The sequence below is a fragment of the Struthio camelus genome, chromosome 7 (genome assembly GCF_040807025.1).
Source record: "Struthio camelus isolate bStrCam1 chromosome 7, bStrCam1.hap1, whole genome shotgun sequence".
NCBI classification, from domain to species: Eukaryota; Metazoa; Chordata; class Aves; order Struthioniformes; family Struthionidae; genus Struthio; species Struthio camelus.
In genome coordinates, this window is record NC_090948.1 from 38,268,407 (window position 1) to 38,294,272 (window position 25,866).

The window sequence follows — 25,866 nt, forward strand, 5'->3', positions numbered from 1 at the left end:
GAAAATAGGCAGATAATGGATACCACTTGGGGGCTTAACTTGCTACTGCCTCTTCTGATAAAGTTATGGCAATTATACAAAAGTTCTTGGGTCATGCACACAAGATTTGGAGATTTACACCAAATAGCACATAATATTAGCGCAGGTAAGGCAAAGCCTTTCTTCAGATTGGTTCATAGGAAATACTCCAAGATTTTCCCAAACAACAGATATCACTTGCCCTACCTTTACTCTGCCAGCAGTGTTTAGATTAATCCAAAACCAGCAAGCTCTGATCTTGCCCTAACCCAGTCTGCACCCATCCAGCTTCAGTACAAATGTGTCCGCAAAGAGTAAAAGTCCTCACCAGTAAGAGCAGCAACCCTCCTCGCCCGGACTCTGCCGTGGCTCCGCTCCTGAGCACCTTCCCTAACACCTGAATCCCTAACTCTCATCCTCAGCACAACCCTGCACTTGGCACATCTCCCCCAGGGGTAAGCATGACAGCCTCACCAAATCCTAACCCTGGCTTCAGTTGCAGCTTTAAATAATGTTTCGTTGAAAGTAGCTGTGAGGAGTCATTACACCTCCACAGAATCAGGCAAATAACGGCCATGGGTGCCTCTCTCTGAAACACAGCATGTGGCACTGTCCCAGCAAACTAGACATGCAAAACGGGTCAGAACTTAGACCGTGTTGTTGAAGGGGCAACAGTGGTTGCTTCATGGAGACTTGTGTATGTACTGTAGAGAAAACCAGAGAGAAACGCCACAGAAACCGAACCACAAAAGAATTTAAAAAATCTAATCTCATCAGACACAGAGATGGTAGTTCCCGGAAAAAAAAAAAAACTAAGAAAGTAAGCTTTTAGGGCTGAGTATCAGCTGAAAGTGGCCTGAAACTGTACCCAAGAGCCTTAACTCAGCCTCCCGTTTGCTTCTTCCTACGTCCAGGGAACCGGAGTTAACAAAGCCGACAGTCTTTGATTCTGACATTTATCCTTCCTCCTAACCCAAGCTACCCGTAGAACTGTAACGCTTGTCTACCTCTCATTCAAAAGGGATACTAATATAGACATATGAATAAATACTTCCTCAAATGCACCTAGAGTTATCAGTCTACTTTGAGGAAACAGATTCCTAACTTTTTTCCCCAGTCTCTATTCTTTCAGTAGGGCATCTTGTACATTTTTATTATGTATTAAGGGAATAACTTATTTGAAAAACGACCAGTAAAAAAATTATATTCAACCTCCCACCAGACCAAGAGAAACAAAAATAAATTACAATGAATGAAGGACACATACAAACAATTTACAGCAGTCAACCTCTAAAGACAATTATCTATTTAAATTACCAAATGCAAACAGCCCACCCTATAAAATCGCACAGACTGCAATGTAATCTATCAAAACTAGTTTGTATATGGGTCTCTACTTACTGAGTTTTTGTCAGATCAGTTTAACATAATAAAAACACATAGTTGTACATCTATGTATATACTACCATTAGGTTAATTGGGTAACCGTATTTTTATTAAAATGTTGATTAACTTAATCTGAAATGACTTGTGGGAAAACATCAGTCTGTATTTTTCATTCATAAAATGTGTCTGAAGTTTTGAATCTTGTTGCAAAAATCCAAAAATAAGTCGGGCCAGCAGGTGAAAATGAAAATCATTTCAAATTCAAAGAAATTCAATAACTAACTGTAATATTTTAAACACACAGTTTTTTAATAAAATTCCCATTTCTCTACATTCATACATACTTAATTTAAATGAAGTATTTCCAAATTATAAGCATGAAGTACTTCAACTAAACTGAAGCAATTTTGCACTCATTTTGAAAATCATCACCTCAACAAATACAACCTGAAATCTCAACTTTCAACACAATTTCTGACAAAAATTTTTAGGATCTTGCAAATTGCCAAAGGGGTAACTTTATCTGCTAATTTCTAATATGCACCACATAAAATCTGATGTCAATTTATTAAAACAGTAGCTCCTAGAAATGAAAACCACTTAATTTCTACACAAAGGCACAACACCATCTGAGCAGTCCATACGCACGTAAAGAGGGTTAGGGCTGGTGCCGCCCTGGATGAAAAGCAGGACATTAAGAGAGCCAGCAAGGGAACGAGACGAGTAAACGCAAAGGACAGAATTTATCTTTGGGAGTAGTTTTTTCTTGCTGATAACTCACCCATTTCACCTATGTTTTCATTGATTTACTTCTTCTACAATTACAAACAGGAGAGTGAGTGACTTCAGCTCCTTTCCAGCTGCATGCACAGGAGCTTGGCACCTCTGAGCAGCTCAGAGACTGTAGGGAAATTTCCTTGAAAGTCCCAAGAACCTATGTATCTATAGAGTCTTTGAACCAACTGAAGAAATGCTCTGAGTACGGGTAGACTGACTGTCTCCAGCAGTGTTTATTATTGTTTCTTTTATAATTACAAGGGAACTACAAGTATTTTGAAGATTATCACGTTTCCCTTGTAAACTGTGTCCAGAGCAACATGATCTTGTAACAATCCTCAGGAAATCAAAATGCATTCCTTGTCTGCTATACCAAAATTTCTATATATAAGTATCAAATGGATGTCGACTTATTTCTTTGTGCCTTAGAAAGTGATTCCTTAGATTTATATATTGATTAAAGGCAGTAGCGAGGAGAAAGAAAACTCCTCAAGTAACAAAAGAATGCCACTGTCATCAGGCTGTGCTAAACCGGAGGGCTGATACCTTACAAACTGATACCAGTGCACATGGACACACTTGGAGATTCACAGAAGCTACTCACTTCAGTGTAATGCAGATGAATATACATGACTTACACTGACCTTTAATTGTAGGTCTGCGACGGAGCCAAGGATAGTGAAACATGACATCTCATATTCCCACGCTACTTAGCAGAACTGAACCTTGCAAACAAGCCTTTTAAGCAGTACCTGAGGGACTTCTCACAAGGTGGTGAGAATTTCATTATCTCTGCCTCTTTCCCTGTGGAATATTAATCCTGAATAACTGGACCCAAAAGCTCCCCTTCAGAATGTTAAATAAGTTATCTTCTTGGGTTTAAAGTTAATCCAGGTGCAAATGGCAGGCACAGCGCTACAGCATAGCTTCCTAACCCTAACTGAAGACGTTCACTATTATGAGGACGCAGCTACTTCCAGTGAAAACTTGCAGACAACAGAAGAACACTTTTCCTGCCAGTGCGTTTGCACTGAATGGTATCTATCTCTCGTGGTAACCAGACCTAAGCAAATTTGAACTATATGGTATCAATGTGGGTCTTTTCTTACAAAGGCCATCTCTACTTAACAGACAGATTGATACTGTGCTTTCTTTACGTGAAATAATTCACTTTCTTGGGGAGGCAAATGCACTGGGGGGACAGTACTGCTGGCTGATGATTGCTAAAACCTATTCCATTAAATAAAGGCAGGGATATGATCCAAGAGAGGCACCAGCACTTTTTTAGGCAGTGTCCATTTATTTATGTCTCATAAAGAGTTGATGTGTGACCAACGGATTGTTTCAAAAACAGCAATAATTCCAATAGCTTGTCTTAGACTCCAAGTCAACAGATTGGTACCATCCAAAATGTAAGTAATCTTCTAAAAACACACATAAGCACATCTGATGCATGCTTACAGGCTCCATAGGAAGTATTAATGCTCAAATTAAAAATGGATAAATGGAATTTTAGTATAAAACATGAGAGATGAATCACCTTGAATATCAGAGGCAAAACTATCCAAATGGTGACTCTACCTAAAACATTTACCTCTGGCCCTTGTTCTAATCATGTGGAGCTCAGATTAGAGATAGAGACAATGATTAATTCCATGGAGAACAGAAATCAGCCAAACATACTGCCAGTCGGTACCATGTTAAATCATGAAATTCATCACTAAGCTCCTAATAATGACCTCTGACAGACATATTAAAATATGTGCTGAAGGACAGCATTGGTTCTGACATATTCATTCATATCTAAGTCACTGACATGCCTGTTACTTTCACTCTACTGTGGAATATTTTTAAATAGTGTATCATTCCATATAAAGGCAGATGAGTAAATCACACTGTAATTTTAAAATTCATTTTTGTTTGACAACATGAGAAGCTCCCTAATTATTTCATATATGGTTTCATACATAGTTTCTAACTCTCTTGAATAGCCACAACGGAAAGAATGGAGACTGAAACAACGTAGATTACTTTGCTGCTGCTAACTGCTTTTGCACTGAACTGTGTAAGATAAGCTACTACCGACACAAAACACACCATTTCTATTGCCTGCATACATTTTTGCTGCAAAATATCAAGTAAGTGGCAATGCAAGGTCAAAGAACACAAATCAAAAAAACACAGATCAAAGAACATAAACGTCCTCCACAAACACTTTAAAATGAAAGGACACAAAATAGTTATCAGTGCCTGTGAAAAAGAAATGCAATAGAAAGGTCATCTGATATATCTATTAAGATATATGCTAAACATTTAAGAGGTTAATTTTGCCAAACCAGCAACGCACCCTTTATGTTTTGGACTCAACTTGTGGTGTTAGCATACTCATAGACTATAATATGGAATTAAATATACAAAGAGAAAGAAAAATGGCAACGGAGAGTCCTCTCCCACTTCAAAATTCTGCACACAAGCAACATTCATTGCATGATAATTAATACTACCACCAGTTTAGCAGTTTAGCTTTCAGCAATGGTGCTATAAAGAGTATCCTCTCTCTCGATGTCCCTGATGGAATTGGCAGCAACTTTTTTTTAAGTAGAAGATTCAAGTTGGACGTTTACCCTCCCTACTATGTTAATTCCCACACAGACAAGGCAATACAGCCCCCTGCAAAGGTGCTGAGGGTGCACCCTTCGGGGTGCTGAGTCAGTAAGGGGCAGTGACAGAAGGAAGCTCTCATAGTTCTCACAAAAGGTGCAGTAACTGTCACAAAAAGATCTGGACTTTGTGCATAGCAGTGAATAACCAGAGCAGTAGCTACTACTACAAACCTCTTCTGAACCTGGCTTAAATTTGTTTTCCCAAAATTAAGGAGCTTTGCAAAATCAAAGCATGCACTTCAAATGCTGCAGAGGTTGGCATACTCACCCTTGTATTTCTCTTGTGTTTCTATGAGCACAAAAGGGGGTAATGTTAAATTCTGCTCTTTACGGGAACATATTAATTACCAATTTCATTAAAACAATAATTCTTCGATGAGCAAGTCTCTGATACAGAATTCCAAATACCATGGTATTGATGTAAGGAGCAAATATATTCAAGGACATGTATAATTTTCTCTTTAGAGATTCTCTGATACAGATACAACTTTAAGACTTTACACTCATTTATAGGTATCTCTATCTTATAGCATATTCCACTTGAGTTTATTTCACATAGAAAGAGAAGAACGTTGAAATTGCTGTGTTAGAGCACCGGAGCTGTTCCAGCTTTCTGTCTCAGAGTGGCAAGTAGCAGGTATTTCAAAGGAAACTGCAAAAATCTTCACAGGAGACAGCTCTTATTCAGTAACAGGGCCACATGGTACCTTTTTTTTCTAATTGCCATTAGTTGCTTTCTGGTTTTCACCATGAAGCATGAGAATTTATGTCCTTTTACTACCCTATGTGAATCCTTTATACCTGCAAACCGCACTAAGGCCACGTCACCTCAAAAGGCATCCCTCAGAGATTATATTGAGAGGTTCAATTAACATAATATAAACTGTAAGGCTGAAAAGGATGCATTTAGATAAGTCAAAAAAATAAAAAGAATATTTTGCTTTTCCTCCATATTCCTTCTTTTCTACTCTTCCTACCAATTGCAGGCTAGAGCAATATTTTGACATCATTTGATCTTTAGTTGTTCGGCGCACTGGATTTGTAGAGAGATATCTTAATCAAGATTAGGGTCCCTCTTAGTCTTACATTGAAAGAATAAACTAAGTACATCCTTTCAATGGGAGCTTACACGCTTACAAAGGAAGAGGGGAAAGGCCTCAAACTGCAGCAGTAGAAATATCCACAGGAAACATCCATTTTTTTTTCTGTTAATTTGATTGGTACATATTATTCATGCTCTGGATTTCAATTTGGCCAAATGACAAATAAATGATGACACAGACATATCCTGTACAATCTTATCAGCAAGCCACAGGATTTTATCATTATACATAGATGAGGTATTTTGCTCATATATCTATGAGAGAAGAGAACCCTGAAAGAAGAAATGGATTGAGATGTACCTGTTTCCTGTGTGTCTGGAAGCAAAATGGTTGATTTTGCAGCTGAGCTCACATTTGTAAGGCCTCACTATTTTCTTGTATTCCTGTTGCCTTGTGAGGGCCACACACGACACAGAAAGAGAGCTCGTGACTCCCCCAGGCTCAGGTCTCCTGCGTCTCCACTGCCTGTGCTGACCAGAGCCTCTACCTGGTTACCAACTGGCAGCCCTTAATTCTTGCTTTCCAGGCTTTTCTGTATGCAACTAGGCTGTAAGAAATAAGTTGGGGTTTTAGTGGGTTTTTCTTTCTGTTGTTTGTTTTTAACTATTCACCCACTTCAGAGATACAGAGGCTTGGACAGCAGGATTTACAAAATGCAAAAACTACTGAACTTCTCTCCCACTACTGCTGCAAGAGAGAGAAGTAAAGGTGAAAACTGTCATTCTCATCTCAGCTTCCTCTCTTTCTTCCCTGCCTGCAGCACTCTTCATCACTTTGGCCAATCCAAAATTAACACGTCAGAGATATTTATTATCTTACAGTGTAATGCACCACGAAAATGTCATGTATTACATTTCGGTCCCTTTAATTTGGTTTTGTAATTTACTTGTTGTCCTGCCCACTGGATAAAAAAGACAGTTTTAATAAACAGTAAAATATACCATTAGAGTAACCAGAATAAATCTGCAGTAACCAAGATTTTTGTTTTGAAATGAATTATATGGGAGTCTGTTCCTCTTCTGCAGATCAATTTAATATGCTAGAGTTTGGTTGTTTGTTTTTGTATTCCATCTTATTTAATTTAAGATGATTTTCTTGGGTAGACATGGTCTGAAAAGATGATGAGCTAATAAGTCATTTAAATGACATACGGTTTATCCAAAGCTTTGTTTGCCAGACACACCAATGGGAAAAGAATAAGAAGGACGGCAAAGGCAGAATGGAAGAGCTAGTCAAAAGATATCTGCAATAATTCACCTTTCGTATTTTTTTAACCAGAATGTTCCAGTACATCCTTATTGGACACAAAAGAATTGCTTCTACGACTCTTAGAAGCAGATTACAGGCTAATTACCTAAGCAAGACTGTCAGTATAATTAGGATCCTAAGCTTTTTCAGGAACACCAGCTACTACAGCTGGAATATTGAGCAACTACTGCAGCTTGCTTAATTGAAAAAGACTTGATAGAATTATTAAAGACTACAAAAATTTAGAACTTTTGATGAGACACAGAACAAACATTTTTTTGCAGGAAACTGCCAGAAACCAGAACTCAGCTGAAGCCAGGGAAAGAGGTGACTAAGCATGCAACTACAACCACTTGGAATAAATCATTTTTATGCTAGTCACAGCGTGAATTAACGTAATTATATACCTCTTAACTTTGTCCATGTTTTTCTCTTTCGGTGGCAAATCTGCCCAACTGTCACGTTTAGTTTTCTCTTCCAAACGCTATCAATATTGTGAGGTAACACATTGCTTCGACCGTCTTAGGATCTGAAAATCACAATCTCAAAACACCACACGACTCCAAGTTGAGTCCTCATACAGGTAAACTTACAATGCTTTTTCTCCCTACAGTTTTTCATACACGAGCAAGTGCAAAAAGAAACTGGAAAGCATTTTAGAATATTTTGATACGTCAAATGAAATCAAGACATATTGCACTCTTTAATTGCTTGCACCTGGATGCCTGTTTTTACACTGAAGAGCAATTAAATAATTAAAGACCCTGTAGATCAAAGTAGGAAGTGGTCCTAACTAGCAAGAACAATTGTCTTATCTACTAATCTGGGTCTGATCCTAAGAAATAGCTATGTATGCACATCTCTCTTCTTTTCAACGAGTTGAAAAATGTTAGCTACCCTTCACAATTTTTATATGCAACATTAAAGGTAGTATTCAGCAGATTTTAGCATGTTTTCAAAATGAAACTTCTGTAACCTCAGAAAATCCTACAGTGAACAGAAGACGACAACCTTCCTAGCCAAAGAATTTGGGTAATTTTGCATATGAGAAAGAAGTCTATTTTCCTAGATTCAAGAGACTACTTTGCCCTCACAGGAAATTTTGCATTTTGCTCATTCTAGCTGAAAAAAGAATGGACTGGAAATAAGTGAAACCCAAAGCAATGAAATAACTTGTGCTGGAAGTCCACAAAGGTGGTTCAACTGACAGGAAAGATACATGTTTGAAAATAACCAGTGACAGAAAGGAAAGCAAGTCTATTAAGCCTAAGTCTATTAAGCTGCTTAATTTATAGAATATTTAATATCACTATCCCTCTCTCCTAAGCGAAGGAACTGAGGCCCATGGAAAATTCGGGGACCAGCTGAAGTGTCTAATCCCTCACTACGGATATAGGAGTTACGATGGGATCCAGAGAATCCAGCTAGTGGATGCCAGGAACAAAGAGCACAGGCTTGTATTCAGCATTACCCACCCCAGGACAACTTGGAGGCCTCTGTGACCTGTGAACAACGCACGGATTTTAACAAAACTGTACAGCTAGAAGAGCTTCGTTATTCTGCAGTGAGTAACTGTGAAGAAGGAAAGCAATGGCCTCCGTTGCCCTGTGAGCCATGGCACTGAGGAGATCCTGCAGGTGTGCACAGACTGACAGATGTGTCCCTGATGCCCTCTGCAAACAGTCAGGTGTTTCAGAGGTTGCCGAGTCCTGGAAAGGGACATGGCTCTGGTTTAGCTTTGGACCTCCTTTCAGCATCTCACAGAATTTGTAACGTGGGATCCTGCCACCTGCACAGAGGCCAAGGAAGGCCTTGCAAAGCTAATTGTTCCTACCAGGAGAATAAGGGAGTATTTTCATTTATCCGTCTCCTTCATCTGATATTTAACACCATTGTTATTTACGTCAGTCCTAACAAAGTGCTGGGATAAGATACCCCCCTACTTTCAGTCCCCCTCCCCCATTTCTCCGAAGTACTTTCTGTTGCTTCCCTTTCCCTTACCTGCACGGCCCTTGAACTTGGCTCTTCCATACTTCCCTTTCCTAATCCCAACCTTTGGCAAATCCTGCATTCTTCTGAGTTTCTCTCAGTCTTCCCACACTCTGATATTTACACTGGGAGTTGTGCTCTCCCAACTCTAATCTGATCCTCATAAAACAGCAGGTGCATTTAATCACTGTCTCAAAAATTACAAATACATTCTGTTAGACTTATCTACTGTTAATGATAAAATGATAGCACGCTGCAGTACTGTTTATAACAAGCTACTATTGCTAACCCAGGTGGCTCCTGGTTTCTTTATAGAGAAATAAAGTCTACAGAAAGGCATACATTGCCACTTCACAAACCAAAAAAAAAAAGCCACAGTGCAGACATTTGGTTAACTGCAGTTCCCAAAAGGGACATGCAATTACACACATAAAGGCACTCCTCGACACAGGAGCTCTATCTGCGAACACAGAACTGCTGAATCTAGAGGTGTAAATTCTAAAGTTTGTGCTTTAAGAACATAATGCACTGTGGCTAGAAAGGATCATATCGGTCTTCTGAATGGATTTCTTATGGGAGTATCAGAAAAGGAAACATTCCTTAAAAAACTTATTGACAACATCATTAAGCAAGAACCATATTTTACAAGGTGGGCATGGAAGGCCCTCAGGAAGGCTGATGAGAAGTTGGCGATAGAATAGGGAAAGGCTGTTGCCAAGTTACATGGAATCAGATTAACCCCTGGTAGCTGCTGGTTCCTTATGCTTCAGGAAGCTTACATCTCTTCCCTGTATCTTTTGCCCCTGTTTTATTTGAACCTGATAATTCTGTCTTCCCTCCATTTCAAATGTCCCTAGCAACTAGATGCACCTTGTCATTATCAGTGTCTTCTCATGATCCTGAAAAATGCAAGTTCTGCTTTTTTTTTCCTGTCCTTTGTAAGCTGTTTTAATTCCAAACCAGCCAGGTGGAGGTACTGGCTTGCACAGTGAATGTGAGCTACTGACTCACCTTTTGCTATTCTGGCTGCGGTTAGTGTTAAGGTGCAGGAGAGTAGTGGGAAGCTTTCCACAGGGAGGCTGCAGCTAGGCACAGAGACCACAGTCAGAATGAGCGGAAGAAGAAAATGCACTAGGGTTTAACTAAACAGACAAAACCAAAACAAGCATGAAAGTAAACTAAAGCAAATTACTGTACTGATTTTGCATCTAGAACAATATCCAGGGAGAAAAATCTATTGAAAGCTTTGTATCAAGAGAAAAATCTGGCCATCATTACTTTGGGATAGCGCACCATTTTAGAACAACTTCAAACTCAATTTGTCTCTAGTGTTGATCACTGTTTTCTGAAACTGTTTTCATCCTCAACTCCTCCCAAAACATCACTCTCTCCATCTGCAGGCATGTTAAGGCATGTTTACCAACACATTGGTCAATGTATTTTCTGATATGTGCCATTTTTACCCCCAGAAAAAGCCTAGGAAAACAAAGCAGAGTGATTGTGGAGCCATACAGTTGATAAAGCATAGCTCAAAACTAATACGCCTCCCAAGTTCTGCAGCATCTCAATTTATGTCTAAGGCTGAAGTCCCAAAGCACAGACTGTGTGACAGAGTACACAAATAAATATTTCTCTTAACAGTATCTGCCTTTGTGGAATTGCATAAAATGCTGTCTTCAGAGGTACAAGAAAAGGAATAACACTGTTCTGAGCACTAATATTCAGTCAGTGCAAAGTGACTGAGATTTCCATTATTTGCAGTTTTCACTTCTTGTTGCTTACTTGGAGCAGCTATTCCAGGACAGCAGGCAGTACTGACTGGCAATGCTACAGGCAGGTGAACCTAAAATGCCCTATGACTCCAGTAACTATTTTGCAGAATGAGTACCTACACATACACACGCACAGACTCACACGGAACACAAATTAAATTCATGCCAATCTTTTATCGAATTCCTGCACTTTAGCCACTCAAGAATTGCAATATTAATTCTAATGTACCACTGTTAATGTGAAAAGGAGCTTATCCATAAGAAAAGCTAACCAAACAGTTTGGCCTCAACTGTTTTTTTTACTGGTTGCGTAAATCAGATGGTAACACAATGGTGTTGCACAGATATAAAACACATGTATTTCAAACAAGAAAAAGGTTAAATCACTCACAAAAAAGTTATCTTCTTATCTAAAATGAAGCTTTAACTTAATTCTCTGCTTTTCATAGCTTACAATATGGCCATCAGACTGTGCTGAGAATTTGTATGAAATGTTTTGTACTGGGAGCAGCTTTATTCCCACAATTTCCAAAGAACCCATTCAGCTGTACAAAGATACAGAAATGCAAGTTTAAAAAACTGTTTATCAGACCCTGGCACTTTTCCTGCTTGTGTAATTCAAAAAGGATCTCAGTAAAGAAAATTGAATTTGGCAATCCATTAACATAGATTTGATGCTCCCTCTGTTCATCTCTTTCATTTTTCTGAAAGGGGTGAGACATCAAATAACTCACAGTAAAAGAGTGACTGTTCCTCGTATTTGTCCACTACATTGGCAATTATTAAAACCCTGGAAGAGCTACTGAAGCTCTGCTGACTCATGATGGCAGAGAAGTTACTCCATGATGAAGAGAAGCAAGGAGAGAAGACACAGGAGGAAAAGCCAGGGAACAGGCAAAGTCTGTGGAAAAGGCACAGATCGAGCTAGCACACTAACTAGCACTAACTCTTCTGGAAAAAGAATTTCAATGTTATATGAAGCTTTGTGTGCTGTGCTGGAACCTAATTTCATCCCACCTAAGTTTAGGAACCTAGCTGAGCTGCTTCAGTCAAGGGCTTACTTGTCACGGGCATCCTCGACTGATGGAGGAAAAGTGGCAGTTCCAAGAGACAAATCAGCTTACTGAACTGCCTTCTGAATATGCCAATCCTGCTCGATCAAGTACAGAAAGACCCCAAGGCAGTGATGGGCAACCCACAAAAGGCACACCAGGATTGACACATGATGCTCTTGTCAGAAGAGCAGCTCCCCAGACTATCACGTTTCCCACAGCAGCCTGCAGTTTGTCGCCGGCTCCTCAATCCCACAGATCAGATTTAAATACCAGAAACAAGCTGTAGTAGAGAATGGGAGATGATGACAGAGATTAACAGAGGAATTAACTCTCTCCCTCTCCAAGGACCTGACCCGCAGGGGAGAATTTTCACAGGATGTGGCTTGATGCAGATATGTGTTTTTGGCTCAGGGCATGAGCCAAATGTTCATAGTTCTGGCTGGGGCAACTGTACTCGTAATTTAGGCACTACAGGTAGCTGCTTTAAGACTAGTGGGATCAACCTAAGCCTGAAGCCATTCACACAGTCTGAACATTAGGCAATGCTGGCATTTTAAAGTGTGGAAAATTTCAGGTTTCACCTCATTTTAAGTTTTTCAGTGCTCACGGCAGCATATAATAAGGGAAAAGTTAAAGTATGTCATTCCAAGGGGTAAGGATTCTCATTCCAAGGGGTAAGGATTCTGCCTCAGAGAGGACAACAAGCTCTCAGAGCTGTCTGGTTACATTTGAGGGAGTAATCTTTAGTCCTCTTTTAAGGAGCAGCTTCTCTTGGGGCTCTAGCCTATTCTTGCAAGACACAGAGCCATGATTTTACGCTTCCCCACCATTATCTCTGATCACGTACTTCTTGGTGAAGGCTGCTAGTAGGGTGCATTTGCTGTAATGCCATCTTACCTTTGCTCTGGCCACATAAGAGGATGTGTCCTTTCTCTGCAGGACACGGGAGGAAGGGAAGATTACAGAAGGAGAGAAAGGTTATTTATGCAATATATAACGGCTGCCAAGGGTCACACATTTAGAAGAACTCTACTTACTGTACCTTCACATAAAGTCCTGTCCATGCCTTAAGTTACAGTAAAAACCCTTCACCTGAGTCAGGTACCACACCAAGCCTGTTTAGTCTCCATGCTGTAAGGGTTATGGAAGCCTGTGTTTGAAGGGTTAGTGTTGCGGAGCCAAGTGACAGTAAGTTGGGAAATAAATTGAGCACAACACTCTCTTCTAACCTCCTGGCACTGTGCCTTTCAACAGAAGAGAAAAAAGTAAAAAGGCAAAATGTCAGCTCCAAAACATTTTTCATATGGTTAAATATAGTGTTCCCACTGAAATGCTTGATTAGAGACACACTGAGGGGCTGATACTTCACTAAAAAAAAGTAGTGAGTTATTGCAAAAAGGTCATGTGTGCACATGTGTAACACAATGTAAAAAAAAAAAAAGAAACCTTAGGACTGAAGATTTGTATCTATGTCTTACAAATAGCATGTTAGCCTTTCAGATAAAAGTCTCAGCAGCGCATGCTGAGCTATTAAGTTTAAGGACTCAAGACAGCTTTCACAAACAGCAAAAGAGACTAAGAGGATTTGGATATTTCAGCACATCTCACTAGTTTACACGGAGGCTGACCATCCTGCTCCTATTAGTCCCTCTGAACAATCACTCTTTTCCCAGCAGAGCTTACTCATTTGCAAGATAAAAGGAAGACATTTCTGCACATGCCCATAATATTCTTCACCACTGGGGGCAGCTTTACATAAGACTGCATTCACTGAAACCAAAGCAACAGTCGGACAGAGCTTTCAGAACGACAGTACGCAGAAGTGAGCAGAGCTTGGTCGCTGCACGGGCTGATTCTCCCTTCTGTGCTACAAGGCAGCTTCCTAGCTGGATCGGGTGCTAAGTGAGGGAACTGCTGGGCTATGGAATACAGATGTCTGAATTCAGATAGCTAAATGTTGCTTGGAGGAATCTAACATGCTTTCCTATAAAGAGAAATTTTAAAAGCCACGTTCCTAACTATAAAGATGCAAAAACATAATATCCATGAAGATCCTATTACCTAGGAAGAATTTGACATTTTGCTGCGAATGCTGTGTTGGGATTGATATATTCTTGGAGTGTTCTGCATGGCTGGCAAAGAATAATGTTCCAAAATCGGTCCATCTCCCAAGGGGTCCAATTTTTCTTCCTGGGTGTCAGCGAGCCCTGACTCACTACAGTGCAGCTGACAGGGGCTGCCATGCTTGTGGCACACTAAGCAAAAAACAAAAGACCTAAGGACGACCTTTGAACAACACAAAGGATGGGTATGTTTTTCATGTTTTTTTTTTTTTAAATATATAGTTCATAGCCACTGCATAGCCTCTGCTTTAATTACCCCATAGACTTACCTTGATGTGATTTGTGATTACAGTTAAATTGCTTAGGGATTACACCTTTCTCCCAACTGTGTTGCAATATTTATAAAGACATTCTTTAAGAAAAATCTGAGTAAAGAAAACAATGTGAAAAGTAGTTGAGTCAAGCTAGGGATTTTAAATGACTGTTGCAATAAAGATTTTAGCATGATTTTAAAAAATGACTGATGTGTGGGGGGATAACTTTTCTAAGTTGTTTTTATTTCCAGGTTTCAATGTAATTAGGCTACTGAGCGGATCAGCTGTAGCTCTGGTAATAGCCCCTACTGTATTACTGACAATGCTTTCTTCTGCTGAACGAGGATGCCCTAAGGGCTGTAGGTGTGAAGGCAAAATGGTATATTGTGAATCTCAGAAATTGCAGGAGATTCCCTCAAGTATATCTGCTGGTTGTTTAGGTTTGTCCCTTCGATATAACAGCCTCCAAAAACTAAAATACAATCAATTTAAAGGTCTTAATCAACTCACCTGGCTCTATTTAGACCATAACCACATCAGCAATATTGACGAAAATGCTTTCAATGGAATACGCAGACTAAAAGAGTTGATCTTGAGTTCCAACAGAATCTCCTATTTTCTTAATAATACCTTCAGACCTGTGACAAATCTCCGGAACTTGGATCTGTCATACAATCAGCTGCAGTCTCTGGGATCTGAACAGTTCAGGGGCTTAAGGAAGCTGCTGAGTTTACATTTGAGGTCCAATTCCCTAAGAACCATCCCTGTTCGAATATTTCAAGACTGTAGGAACCTTGAACTGTTGGACCTGGGTTATAATCGGATCCGAAGCTTAGCAAGGAATGTCTTTGCAGGCATGATCAGACTGAAAGAGCTTCACCTGGAGCACAATCAATTTTCTAAGCTCAACCTGGCACTTTTTCCAAGGCTAGTCAGCCTTCAAAACCTTTATTTACAGTGGAATAAAATCAGTGTGATAGGACAAACTATGTCCTGGACCTGGAGCTCATTACAAAGACTTGATTTATCTGGCAATGAAATAGAAGCTTTCAGTGGACCTAGTGTTTTCCAGTGTGTGCCCAATTTACAGCGCCTCAACCTGGATTCAAACAAGCTCACGTTTATTGGTCAAGAAATTTTGGATTCTTGGATATCCCTCAATGACATCAGCCTTGCCGGGAACATATGGGAATGCAGCAGAAACATTTGCTCCCTGGTAAACTGGCTTAAAAGTTTTAAAGGGCTAAGGGAAAATACAATTATTTGTGCCAGCCCCAAAGAGCTGCAAGGGGTGAATGTTATTGATGCAGTGAAAAATTACAGCATCTGTGGCAAGAGTACCACAGAAAGGTTCGAATTAGCACGAGCTCTCCCAAAGCCAACATTTAAACCAAAACTCATCAGGCCTAAACATGACAGCAAGCCCCCTCTGCCCCCAACTGTTGGAGCCACGGAATCGAGCTCCGAGCCCGAGCACGACACAGAACACATCTCCTTCCACAAAATCATAGCAGGCAGCGTGGCTCTCTTCCTCTCTGTGCTTGTGATCCTGCTGGTAATCTATGTGTCATGGAAGCGGTACCCAGCCAGCATGAAGCAGCTGCAGCAGCGCTCTCTCATGCGAAGGCACAGGAAAAAGAAAAGACAGTCGCTGAAGCAAATGACTCCAAGCACACAGGAATTTTATGTAGATTACAAACCCACCAACACTGAAACGAGTGAGATGCTGCTGAATGGAACAGGACCCTGCACGTATAACAAATCAGGCTCCAGGGAATGTGAGGTATGAACCATTGTGATAAAAGAGCTTTTAAAAGCTGGGAAATAGTGGTGCTTTATTGAACTCTAGGGACTATAAAGGGAACGTTTTTCTCACTTTTCTGGCACAGCTCCTCCACATCACTTTTTTTGTACGTTCATAATACTGGTCATTTTACTCTCATATATAATCAACTCATTGAAATTTAAATATTGCAATCCATGTGAAGCCTGAGCTCTGGTTTAATACAATACCTATTGTACAAACCCTCTACTGATTTCATTAAAGTCTCACTTGTTTTTAAATAGAAAACTTCTTTCATAACTAATCCACTGCACCTGCAGTGAGGGTGCCTCTGTTTAGGGAGAAAAATGACACCACCACCAAAAAAACAAACAAACAAACAAACAAAAAACAAAAGCACCCCCTCACCCCAAAACACAAACCCTGCCCATGCACTTTTTTTTTTTTTTTTTTTTTTACAGGAAAAAATTGCAGGTACTGTAGCATAATATGAATTGTGTGAGTTGTCTGAGCCTAGAGATGGTGCAGAAATAGCTCTGAAAGAACGCCCAATTTCTGCCCAACACAGACATAATAAAAAGCCAGCGGTGAGCTAAAGTACTGTCTTAGGAGAAGAGCTATCACACCAAAAGCTAAGCAGAGAGAAATCTAGGCTTAATAAACATTAAAAAATAAAAATTATAGCATGGGGTTTACTGTACTGCATTATAATACAGTGTTTCTAAGCCTGATAACGACTTACTGAAACCTGTTTATGTGACTTCATACAAAAGATGCCAGTGTTTATCCCTTATATCCAGTTGCCTTTCAGAAAGTAGTCAAAAGGCATTCATTAAATGAGGAGCAGAAATTCCTTATTGATGCAATTAGAGGAACTCAAATGTGCAGTAGCAAAAGCAAGACCACTTCCTGCATACATTTGTTTGAGTGCTCATTAGAAATTCTCTTTTCAAGACTGTCAAAGACATTAACGTAGCTGAGGAAACCATTAAATCTGTCATTTTCTTCTATTTCTTTTTATTTGCTGGGCTGGGCTTGTTAGGGTCTTGTGATGTGTTTTGCACACTGTTCCTCTAACAACTAAATGAAGCTTCATTACTTAAAAGCCAAACAGTGTACATTTTAGAAAAACTCCAACTGTAAAGAGCTTTCAAAGAAAATTGGTTACTCACTAATCTGAGAAGAATGCATCCAAAAATCCTTAAAGATATCAGTGACAAATTATTTTTCCATCTTAGCATAACCCCAGTGACTTTACAAGAATTCAGATACTCATTTTTTATGTGAAGTCACTCGTCGGTGGTTGCTGAACAAAATACGGATTTGTAATCCAGCTACTCCCTACCCTCCCTCTCCCAAAGTCATGTAATTTTACTGATTGCAGAAGAATATAATATCCCCCGTATTTCCAAATAAATCATAATTCCTATATATTTTGATGGTCTATTGAATAGCAAGGTTATCTTTTCTCATTCTTGAAATAATATGGCAGCTCCTTTGCAGAAGCAAGTCATTAATTTAATTATCTCTATTTTGCAACTTGATTTGGCTTAGTAAACTGCACGTCTTCAACCACTTGGGAGGGAATGTTTCTACAAAGCAGTTTCACTGCAGCAGATTAGGAAAAGCAAAACCTTTAGCAGAATGTTCTTTCACATTTTTACTGGAAAAAAAACATTCACAGCCAATCACACCTTGAGATATGCTAGACAGAATTAAAACAAAGCTAGAAAGCATCTCTTAAAAAAAAATGAATGCACTTGAACTACGTTTTTTCATATAATGAAACTATTCTCATTTTTAAGGACTATAGTGAGGAAACAATCAAGAGCGGAAGCCTCAGCCTGCACTGAAGCATGCCACACTGAGACCCCTGCTTCGCTGAGGGCAGAAAGGGTCCCACACAATTAATAATGCAAGTGCTCGAGACACTTCAGCAGCACAGAGCAGACTGTGATTTTTCTCCCTGAGTTGTAGCTTGAAAGTTGCTATTAAAAAGTCAATACAAATGGAATTATCTTAGCTGTTATGGGACTCAGTCTTCTACCAGCAAATCTTGGTTATGCCTGTATTGAAGGATTAGGGTTTTCTGTGAGCGTGGTGTTAAGAACCATCTCTGTACTTTAAAAGGCTTCAATGTCTGCAGTGGTGACTAACATTAGGTACAGCCAAAGCAAAAAGATTTGTCTCAAGACATACATATACACACATATATATATGTATAGATGTATATGTACGTATGCGGGTGTGCATGCACGCATGTATGTGTAAATGAATGAAAATTCTGCTACTCCTTAGCTGTGGGAGTGCTAGGTACATTCAGAAAATAATTCCATACTATTAATTCAGAATTTCTTTTATTTAAAAGTATTCAGTGTATCTTCTAAACAACGTTGCCTTCTTAATGGTCTGTGATGGTGAATGAGTTGTAAATACCTTTGAGTTTGGCTGTATGTGGTCTCATCTTTTCAAAGCCTTGTTCTGACCACATCAATACCCAGAAAGAACCAATCTATAGCCTCCTAAAAAAGGCAATACCTGTAAAATTATTACTAGCTCCCTTTGAAAAGTCTTTAACTGTAGGTCTGAAAAAGAGAATAAGGCCAGTATATCATTAATCATAGATGGGTAACATAATAATGAAAAGCCAGCATGTTTATATTCAAATATAGGCATGCTCAGAAGACCAATTAATTCAACTATTACCTGGGAAACACCTAACAGACTTCACTTTTCATACATTTCCCAATATACACCAAAGACAGATGTATGTGGAATTGCCACTGTAGTCACTGATAATGAAACTGCTGTCTGATTGTACAATATAAAATGTGCAGTATAACTAATTGAACTTTTTTGCACAGCCTGAGGCCTGAGAGCTCAGTTGTTAAATCTCATTCTAGTGGCTATGGCTTAGAAGCCATCTTAAACCAGGTTTCTAGCATGTTATAACACATTACAATGTAGATTTAATTTGGGCAAAGACTACATAAGCCAAGCTAAATTTAGTTTCACTGCTGTCAAACTAAACACTACAGAAGTGACTTGGTTTTGGGTGGCTAGGCCATTGCCCTGGAGTCACAAATCCTTACCATCCTGTAGGAAATGGCCTGGTTTGCGGGGTCAAAGTAGCCGAGCAACTTTGAGTCCCTGGGAAAGGGGACTCTGTTTCTGTGTACAAACAAAGCTTTCGTGCTTCAAAGATTCAACAGAAGAAATTTCTCATTTGCTTCTCTCCCGTTTGAATACAGGCATCTAGAATCCAAGCCCCACTTCGTCTCGGTTGTAGACATCTTGGTGCCGGTCTCTCACAAAATGATATCTAAACCCAGATAGGGATGGTGTAGAGGAATCCTCAGTGGATGTGCAACAGCTGTGATGGCTCTTACAAACCCTGACTCCTTCAGCAAATACTTTAGGCATCAACTTGCGAAGGAGGTGTGGGGTACGGGTTCTTCTCACAGCTTGACTATCCCTTCATAGGTCTGAATGCTATCTACATATTCCAAGTTTAGGAGAGCAAGAGGGCATTTTGAAACACTTTTTAATTATCTTCTTTTGCTTTTCCTGAGTCATATCTAGTGTTTTGGGGCTACAACTCAATGGCAAAACATTTCACTCCACACCTGTCCAGGCCAGTTTTCATTTTCATTGGTTTTGCAGTGAATACTTGTTTAAACAAGGCAGAGACAAATGTTAGGTGGAGCCACCAAACAAGAATTTTTCATTTTATTGCAGCACCCCCATAATCTTAAAAGAAGTCATGACTTCCTCTGCTAGCATAAGAGATTGTCTGACAAGGATTTGTACTGCTAAATGTTTACAAGGGATGTTGAGAAGACAAAAGATGGCAAGCGAAACTATATCACAGATTTAAGGTAATTTGCTCAAGATCACAAACCAGTTGAGTACTGGGAAGATAATCCAGTCTCCTTACTCCAAGATATCCTCCTAGCCAGTGGAATACTTCGCCTCTCAATTACGAGACTGAGATGCAATTCAGTAGCTCCTAGAATATTCAAGTGATATTTCAGAATAATAAACTACACTGAATGCTCATCTTTGGGAAAAAAATAGCTAATGCACTAAGCAAATTCATGCAGACTTGTAATGTTCATTCATTGTGTTGAGATTACCTCCAGCAACTGCAGAGGAAGAGAATAATAATGAGAACAACTGGCTTGCAAATAATGAATGCAAGCATCTCTACTGGCTGGTAGGTTTTCATTACTCACTATCCACACTTACACAGCTATCATGGCTTGCGATTTGGCAAGTTTTTTTTATTTATTATGAACTAGTGAACCTTGATACAAAATGCAATTGTAAAATGAATATAAATGTAAAATAGTCCTGAAAACACAACTAGAAATTTTCAGTGTACTGCAAGCTAGTGGTCTTTGCAGTCAGGCACTCAACTCTAGATAAATATTCTCCCAGATGAATTTCTGTGGAACAATAGTGACATCCAGTGGGTAGTTAGCTAAATCACAGGTGTCTATTGTCTACTTCAATTCACAGAAGATGTTTGCCTTTTTACTTTGCACCTTTCTGTGTAACATGATCGTAGCATCTATTTCCTTCAATGTCTATCATGCATTAAGTCTTCAATTGTACTGCAGTTTCATCTCTATGTATAGGAGTCTTAACCCAAATGTAGTGAATGAGTGGATAAAATAGGAGTAGATGAATGCCAGCAAGAAATGGTCCATCCAGTGTGTAAGGATCTGCTGTTACTAAAAGAGCATTAATGAGTAAGCAAGGACAGGAGAAGTAACAAATCTGTGGCTACAGATTTAGAACTAATTATCTATAAAACACTACTAAGTCGCATTAAGATACCCAAAAAATAAACTCAGATTGCAAACAACTCATTCAACTTTCAAATGGAAGATTAAAAAAAGAAAAGTACTTTGAGTTTAATTTTACCATGCTGAGAGAAGCGTACTATTAGACATCAAAGGGAAGGTCACCAGCCCCTGGGAACCACGATAAAGTAACATCTTCATCTCCAAAATATACAATGTACACAAAAGATACAACAAGCAAATTATCTGCCTGAAAATATAAAAGCAATGCAGAAAAGATTAAATTCCCAAGCAGTAATCACACCAATGGGAGACTTACCAACTACACGAATACACAACATATTTGCTTGTGGAGATCAAACAGCTGTCCAAGTGTTAATTACTTTAGTCTACTTCAGAATCAACTAAATCACTTTTTTACCTTGCAGCAACCTCTGGTACGTATTGCATTAATTACCTCATTCCTCAGAGAAACTCTATGCCAATGTTTAGGGCACTAGTTTTAAAACCTCAATGAACGATGTAAGTCAATGAAATCAGGATTACAGCCAGTGTATATAGCAGACAGGTTTAGTTTCCCTTAACAAGATGCATAAGAACTCATTTCACTCCCTATTGAACGAAATAGTCATACTTGTAAATTTTTATGTACTTAAGTGTGTCTGGAGGTCATCAGTCAATGATATGTAGCTTTGATTTTTAAGGCTTTCTAAAACTGGTGTTAGCACAGAGCAGTATAGGATTCTGATGTGATCATCAGGGTTACAGTCTATTTCTTGGCATTACGGTAAATGGAACACAGTGGGCTGTGAAAAAGTAAAAAGTGGCTTTGAACAGATCACCAATGAGGTCTTAAATTAAAAAAAGAGTTTCTTCAAGAAACTCTGGGGTGGACAGGTGTGAGTCGTCGGCCAAGATTTTACGTAACAGAGAAATTAGAAAGTCACAGTTCAGAACTAGTACACCCTAGTAAAAGTAATAATGAAGAAAGAATTGTACGGAGAGGTAATATCTTGTATTTGACCATCTTTCATTGAAACCATGTCTCCTCCTACAATTCTCGTCTTGAATATACTGTTACACTATCATTCTAATGTGCAAACAAGCACTGCTTACTGAGAGGTGGTAAAAGGGCAGTTAATCTCTATTCCTTTGTTAGGCTCTTCTTTCTAAATGGATTAATGAAAATTAAGTTATTACAGAGAATATTTAACATTCACATAGTAAACATAAGTTTAAAGTTCTTTATTACTGAATACAGCAAACTTTGTAATAAAACAAAATCTTAAACCTTTTCTTACAGTTTCTTACTGTTTCTCACAAACTCTTTGGCTTGCTAGGAAAAAACTGAGTGCTTGGAGATCTCAGAGTGAAAAAGAGGTCTCCAAGAAATCCCCCAAATATGTCCTTCTAACCCCTAAAACCATTCACTTACCATGTTCCTATGCAACTAATACACGGTCATGTGTCACACCTTACTCTCTTGACCGTTACATTTCTCATTTCAAATTAGCAGTAGCATTAAGATCATACAGGGCATCATAACCACAGTCCAACCTTGCAGATTCTCAAAATGTTTCGTGGCAGCACAGCCACGTTCCATTAACATCTTGTAAGGACAAATGAAACCAGAACATCTTAATTACTCCTCTGCTCACACTCCAAACAAGGACATTACCAGGCTTATTGCTTCACTATACCATTAAGAAAATTATCTACCCAATTCTGTGTCCCAATCCTATTCTTCTTAAAACTAACAAAACATTTAATCAGCTAGGTTTCTCAGGAACCTAATTGTTCTCTGTTGAAACAAAAAAATCTGCTTGATATCGTCAGCATCTGCAGAAGCTGTCATCATGAAGTCAAACTTGAATAGTTATTCTCACTGGAAATCCAGCAGCACCTCCTGCACTAGTAGTGTATTATACCCATGCTACATCCCATAGTGTGACGTACTAACTATAAGAAAAGGTGGCATTTTTATAGCTGCTGCTGCTGGTGTGCATAATTATCTGAGAGATGGGAAAAGGAAAAGACTCAAGAAGAGGACTGCGTGTGCTTTTTAGTGCTAGCAAAAAGTCTGGGAAGTTCTCTCAGTTTCTCTAGAAATTAAAAAAGTGGGTTTGAAAGAGATAAAAATCACATTCTAACAGAAAACAACGGGAATATTAAAAAATAGTGTTTGTGCATTTCTAAAAGTATTTTAAACATCAATTAAAAAATAATCCTGCTGTCTGGGTCTGGACACATCTAACATCAAACAAAAAAACTTTTCTGTCATTTTTATTTAACACCTAGCAATAACAGGGAGAATACCTTCTGATGATGTAAGATGCATTTTTGTGAGATTGTGGGACTGAGCTGATACGGGAACAATCAAAATATATTTCACCTTGCTATTTTGTTGTTCCTCATATGAGTATTTTCAACTTCTCTAGGAACAATATGACATACGTAGCTGGTAACCTTTACGTTGTTCTAGCTGAGTGCATTCCCCTAACATTTATTCTGTGCTATGACAAAATGTAGGTTATTTGTTGGGTATGTATCCTTTACAGCCATGGAACTTCTTACTGAACGTCTGAATAACAGTTCTTTAACTGGTACCTATAATAATGGTAATGCATAGTTTTGCAGTTCTGATTTTTAATCATGCACTTACATTTTCCACTTCCTTAAAGGCTTCAATACTCACAAATCAACTTCAAAAAAATATAATGAGATTACCAGCCGCTTCTGCTGGTTCAGATGTAACTCAGGAGGGAAAACGTGCACAAAACGTTCAAAGGTACAAACAAAATCTCCAGTGGAAACTGGGCATCCTAACTGCCTTTGTAATACTTCCCTTCATTGCCCTCCAGACTAAAAGTAGCTGCAGATGAAGGAAACATGAAGACTGAACATGTGTTCTGCCAGAGTGTAGATAAAGTGCACTAATAATACATTAGTCATACAGTCTCTGAGTCATTGAAAATATAACCATCATAAATGGATTATTTGATATATATTCTAGCATATGAGTTGTTTCTTGTTTACCTATTTTTTACATGTTACAGAGAAACATCTGTTTGGTCTGGAGTAAGCTGTGCAAAAATCACGAACGATAGAGCAGTGGATTATTGCAGGTTTATGCTCTTGTTTCTGAAGCTTTAGGTCTTTTTTAAAGGTATATAAATAAGTATGTGGAATGTAGTTTATAAAATGCAAACTGGAGTCATACAGAAAAAACTGTATGACTTTAAACTTCACCTTAATTAACTTTTTGTTACTTATTTTTCAGTTTCCTAGGGATTGTCTTGTTTATTTTAAAGCAGACTGTAAGAGAGATTTTCAAAGCTGCAAATGGAAATTTAAACACCCAGATCCCACTCACTTTGTAGCAACAGCTGAGCACTTCCCTTCTGTGTTATTTCCTCTCTGCTCCTCCCCAGACTGAAGTTTGAACAAGACTGGTCTGTTAAGTCCACAAAGGGCTGTGACCAGCTTCATGAAGCTAGCCTAAAATGCTCCCTTCCAGGAGCCTTGGGCAAGTTTTCTTAGAGGTAAAAGGAAACAGTTGTACCTCAATGATGTGCAGATGATGGCAGATGTTTCCTATTAACATTGGGTGGGATGGATATTGAAAACAGGGTATATGCTGCAAAGTTGCCGTCTAGCCTATTACAAAAAGGGGCTACTACTAATTCCCACTGTACAATTACAAATAACTAACCTCAGAAAAGGAATTACCTATGGCTCAGTTTAGATACCACGTATCTATATTTTAAGCACACAATTTGTTCCCCAGGAATAACAATCACAATCATAGCAACCCTACCAAAAAAATATTTAGCCTGGATTTGAGAAAAGGATCATCTTTTTCTCTTCAAAATATAACAAACCCAAATAATCACTCCAGCATATTAGAGTTTAGTTAGCAATACACTGTTACTTGTAATATAACACTTTCACATCTCAGTATTAACTTTCCAGCCATCTGTAATATGAGTCACATCCTCAGAGCAGTGAATTAGGCTTCATTCTGCATTGCTTTATACCAACCAGCTTCTTCTGAATCACATTGCAGTCCCCAGAATACATACGCATTACATATAATAGCAGTTTCCAATTCAAAGATTAGTTTCATGTCATGTTACAACTGTGACTCACAGTGCAATATACTTCCTATCCATCTTCCAACAAAGCATCACGACAGACAGCGATGGAAGCCCTTCAGTGGAAATTTTTCCTAAGGATAATTTTCTCTATCCCAAACAGTCCCTGGACTTTTAAGACTAAATTACCACTTTTCTCTATTTCCATTATTCCTCAACAACAGTTTCCAAGCTACACTACTGACACTAATGTGAGCCTGCAGCAAAACTAGCCGTATTATTATACGTTCTCAGAACCTGCATAACATTTCCAATTACCAGCCAGTAACTTGTCCTTCATTAAAAAGCAGATTTCCTTCAAACATACACGAAGCTGGACAGTGTATTTCTATTCATCTTTAACGATACCGGCAGCTATAAAAATAATTTTTCCTTTTTGCTAGCGAGTAAGTCACAACCACAGACAATATGGGGAAAAAACCCTAATGTTCTAAGTCAGAACCCTGTATATTAAATCTTAAGAGCTTCCAAATTTTTCATAAGTGGCTTCCTGTTTTCAAAAACTGCATGTCAAAAATAAACTGCAACTACCACAGGGGAAGCAACAAGCCCTGCAAGACAGTCTGTGTATAATTGCCAGTAACTAAGTTCTTCTTCACTGAAAGTTTTAACTTATTTCCAGTGCTTCTTGTACAGCTTAAAGAAGTCTACAGTACACAGCTATGGCCTCTCAGCATTCTTTTGCCTTTTTTTTTTTTTAATTCATTTCTGCATGTGATCTTTCTTAAGACAA

The 25,866-nt window shown here is 38.8% G+C and overlaps 2 protein-coding genes across 20 annotated transcripts in view; one reads left to right on the forward strand and one right to left on the reverse strand.

Annotated features, from left to right (window-relative positions):
* Window positions 1–25,866, reverse strand: part of CTNNA3 (catenin alpha 3) — a 571,770-nt gene that overhangs the window by 285,955 nt on the left and 259,949 nt on the right. The window lies entirely within an intron of this gene.
* The window catches only part of LRRTM3 (leucine rich repeat transmembrane neuronal 3), an 89,266-nt gene continuing 77,210 nt past the window's right edge, over window positions 13,811–25,866 (forward strand). For 5 of the 7 annotated variants that reach the window (XR_694191.2, XM_009675969.2, XM_009675989.2 and 2 more), the window contains exons 1-2: window positions 13,811–14,319; window positions 14,640–16,171. Coding sequence is in view for 6 of the 7 variants with exons in the window: in XM_009675969.2 (XP_009674264.1) it covers window positions 14,316–14,319; window positions 14,640–16,171 (1,536 nt within the window). In the remaining variant the exon portion in view is untranslated. The other 2 variants (XM_009675978.2, XM_068950841.1) reach the window with 2 other exon arrangements.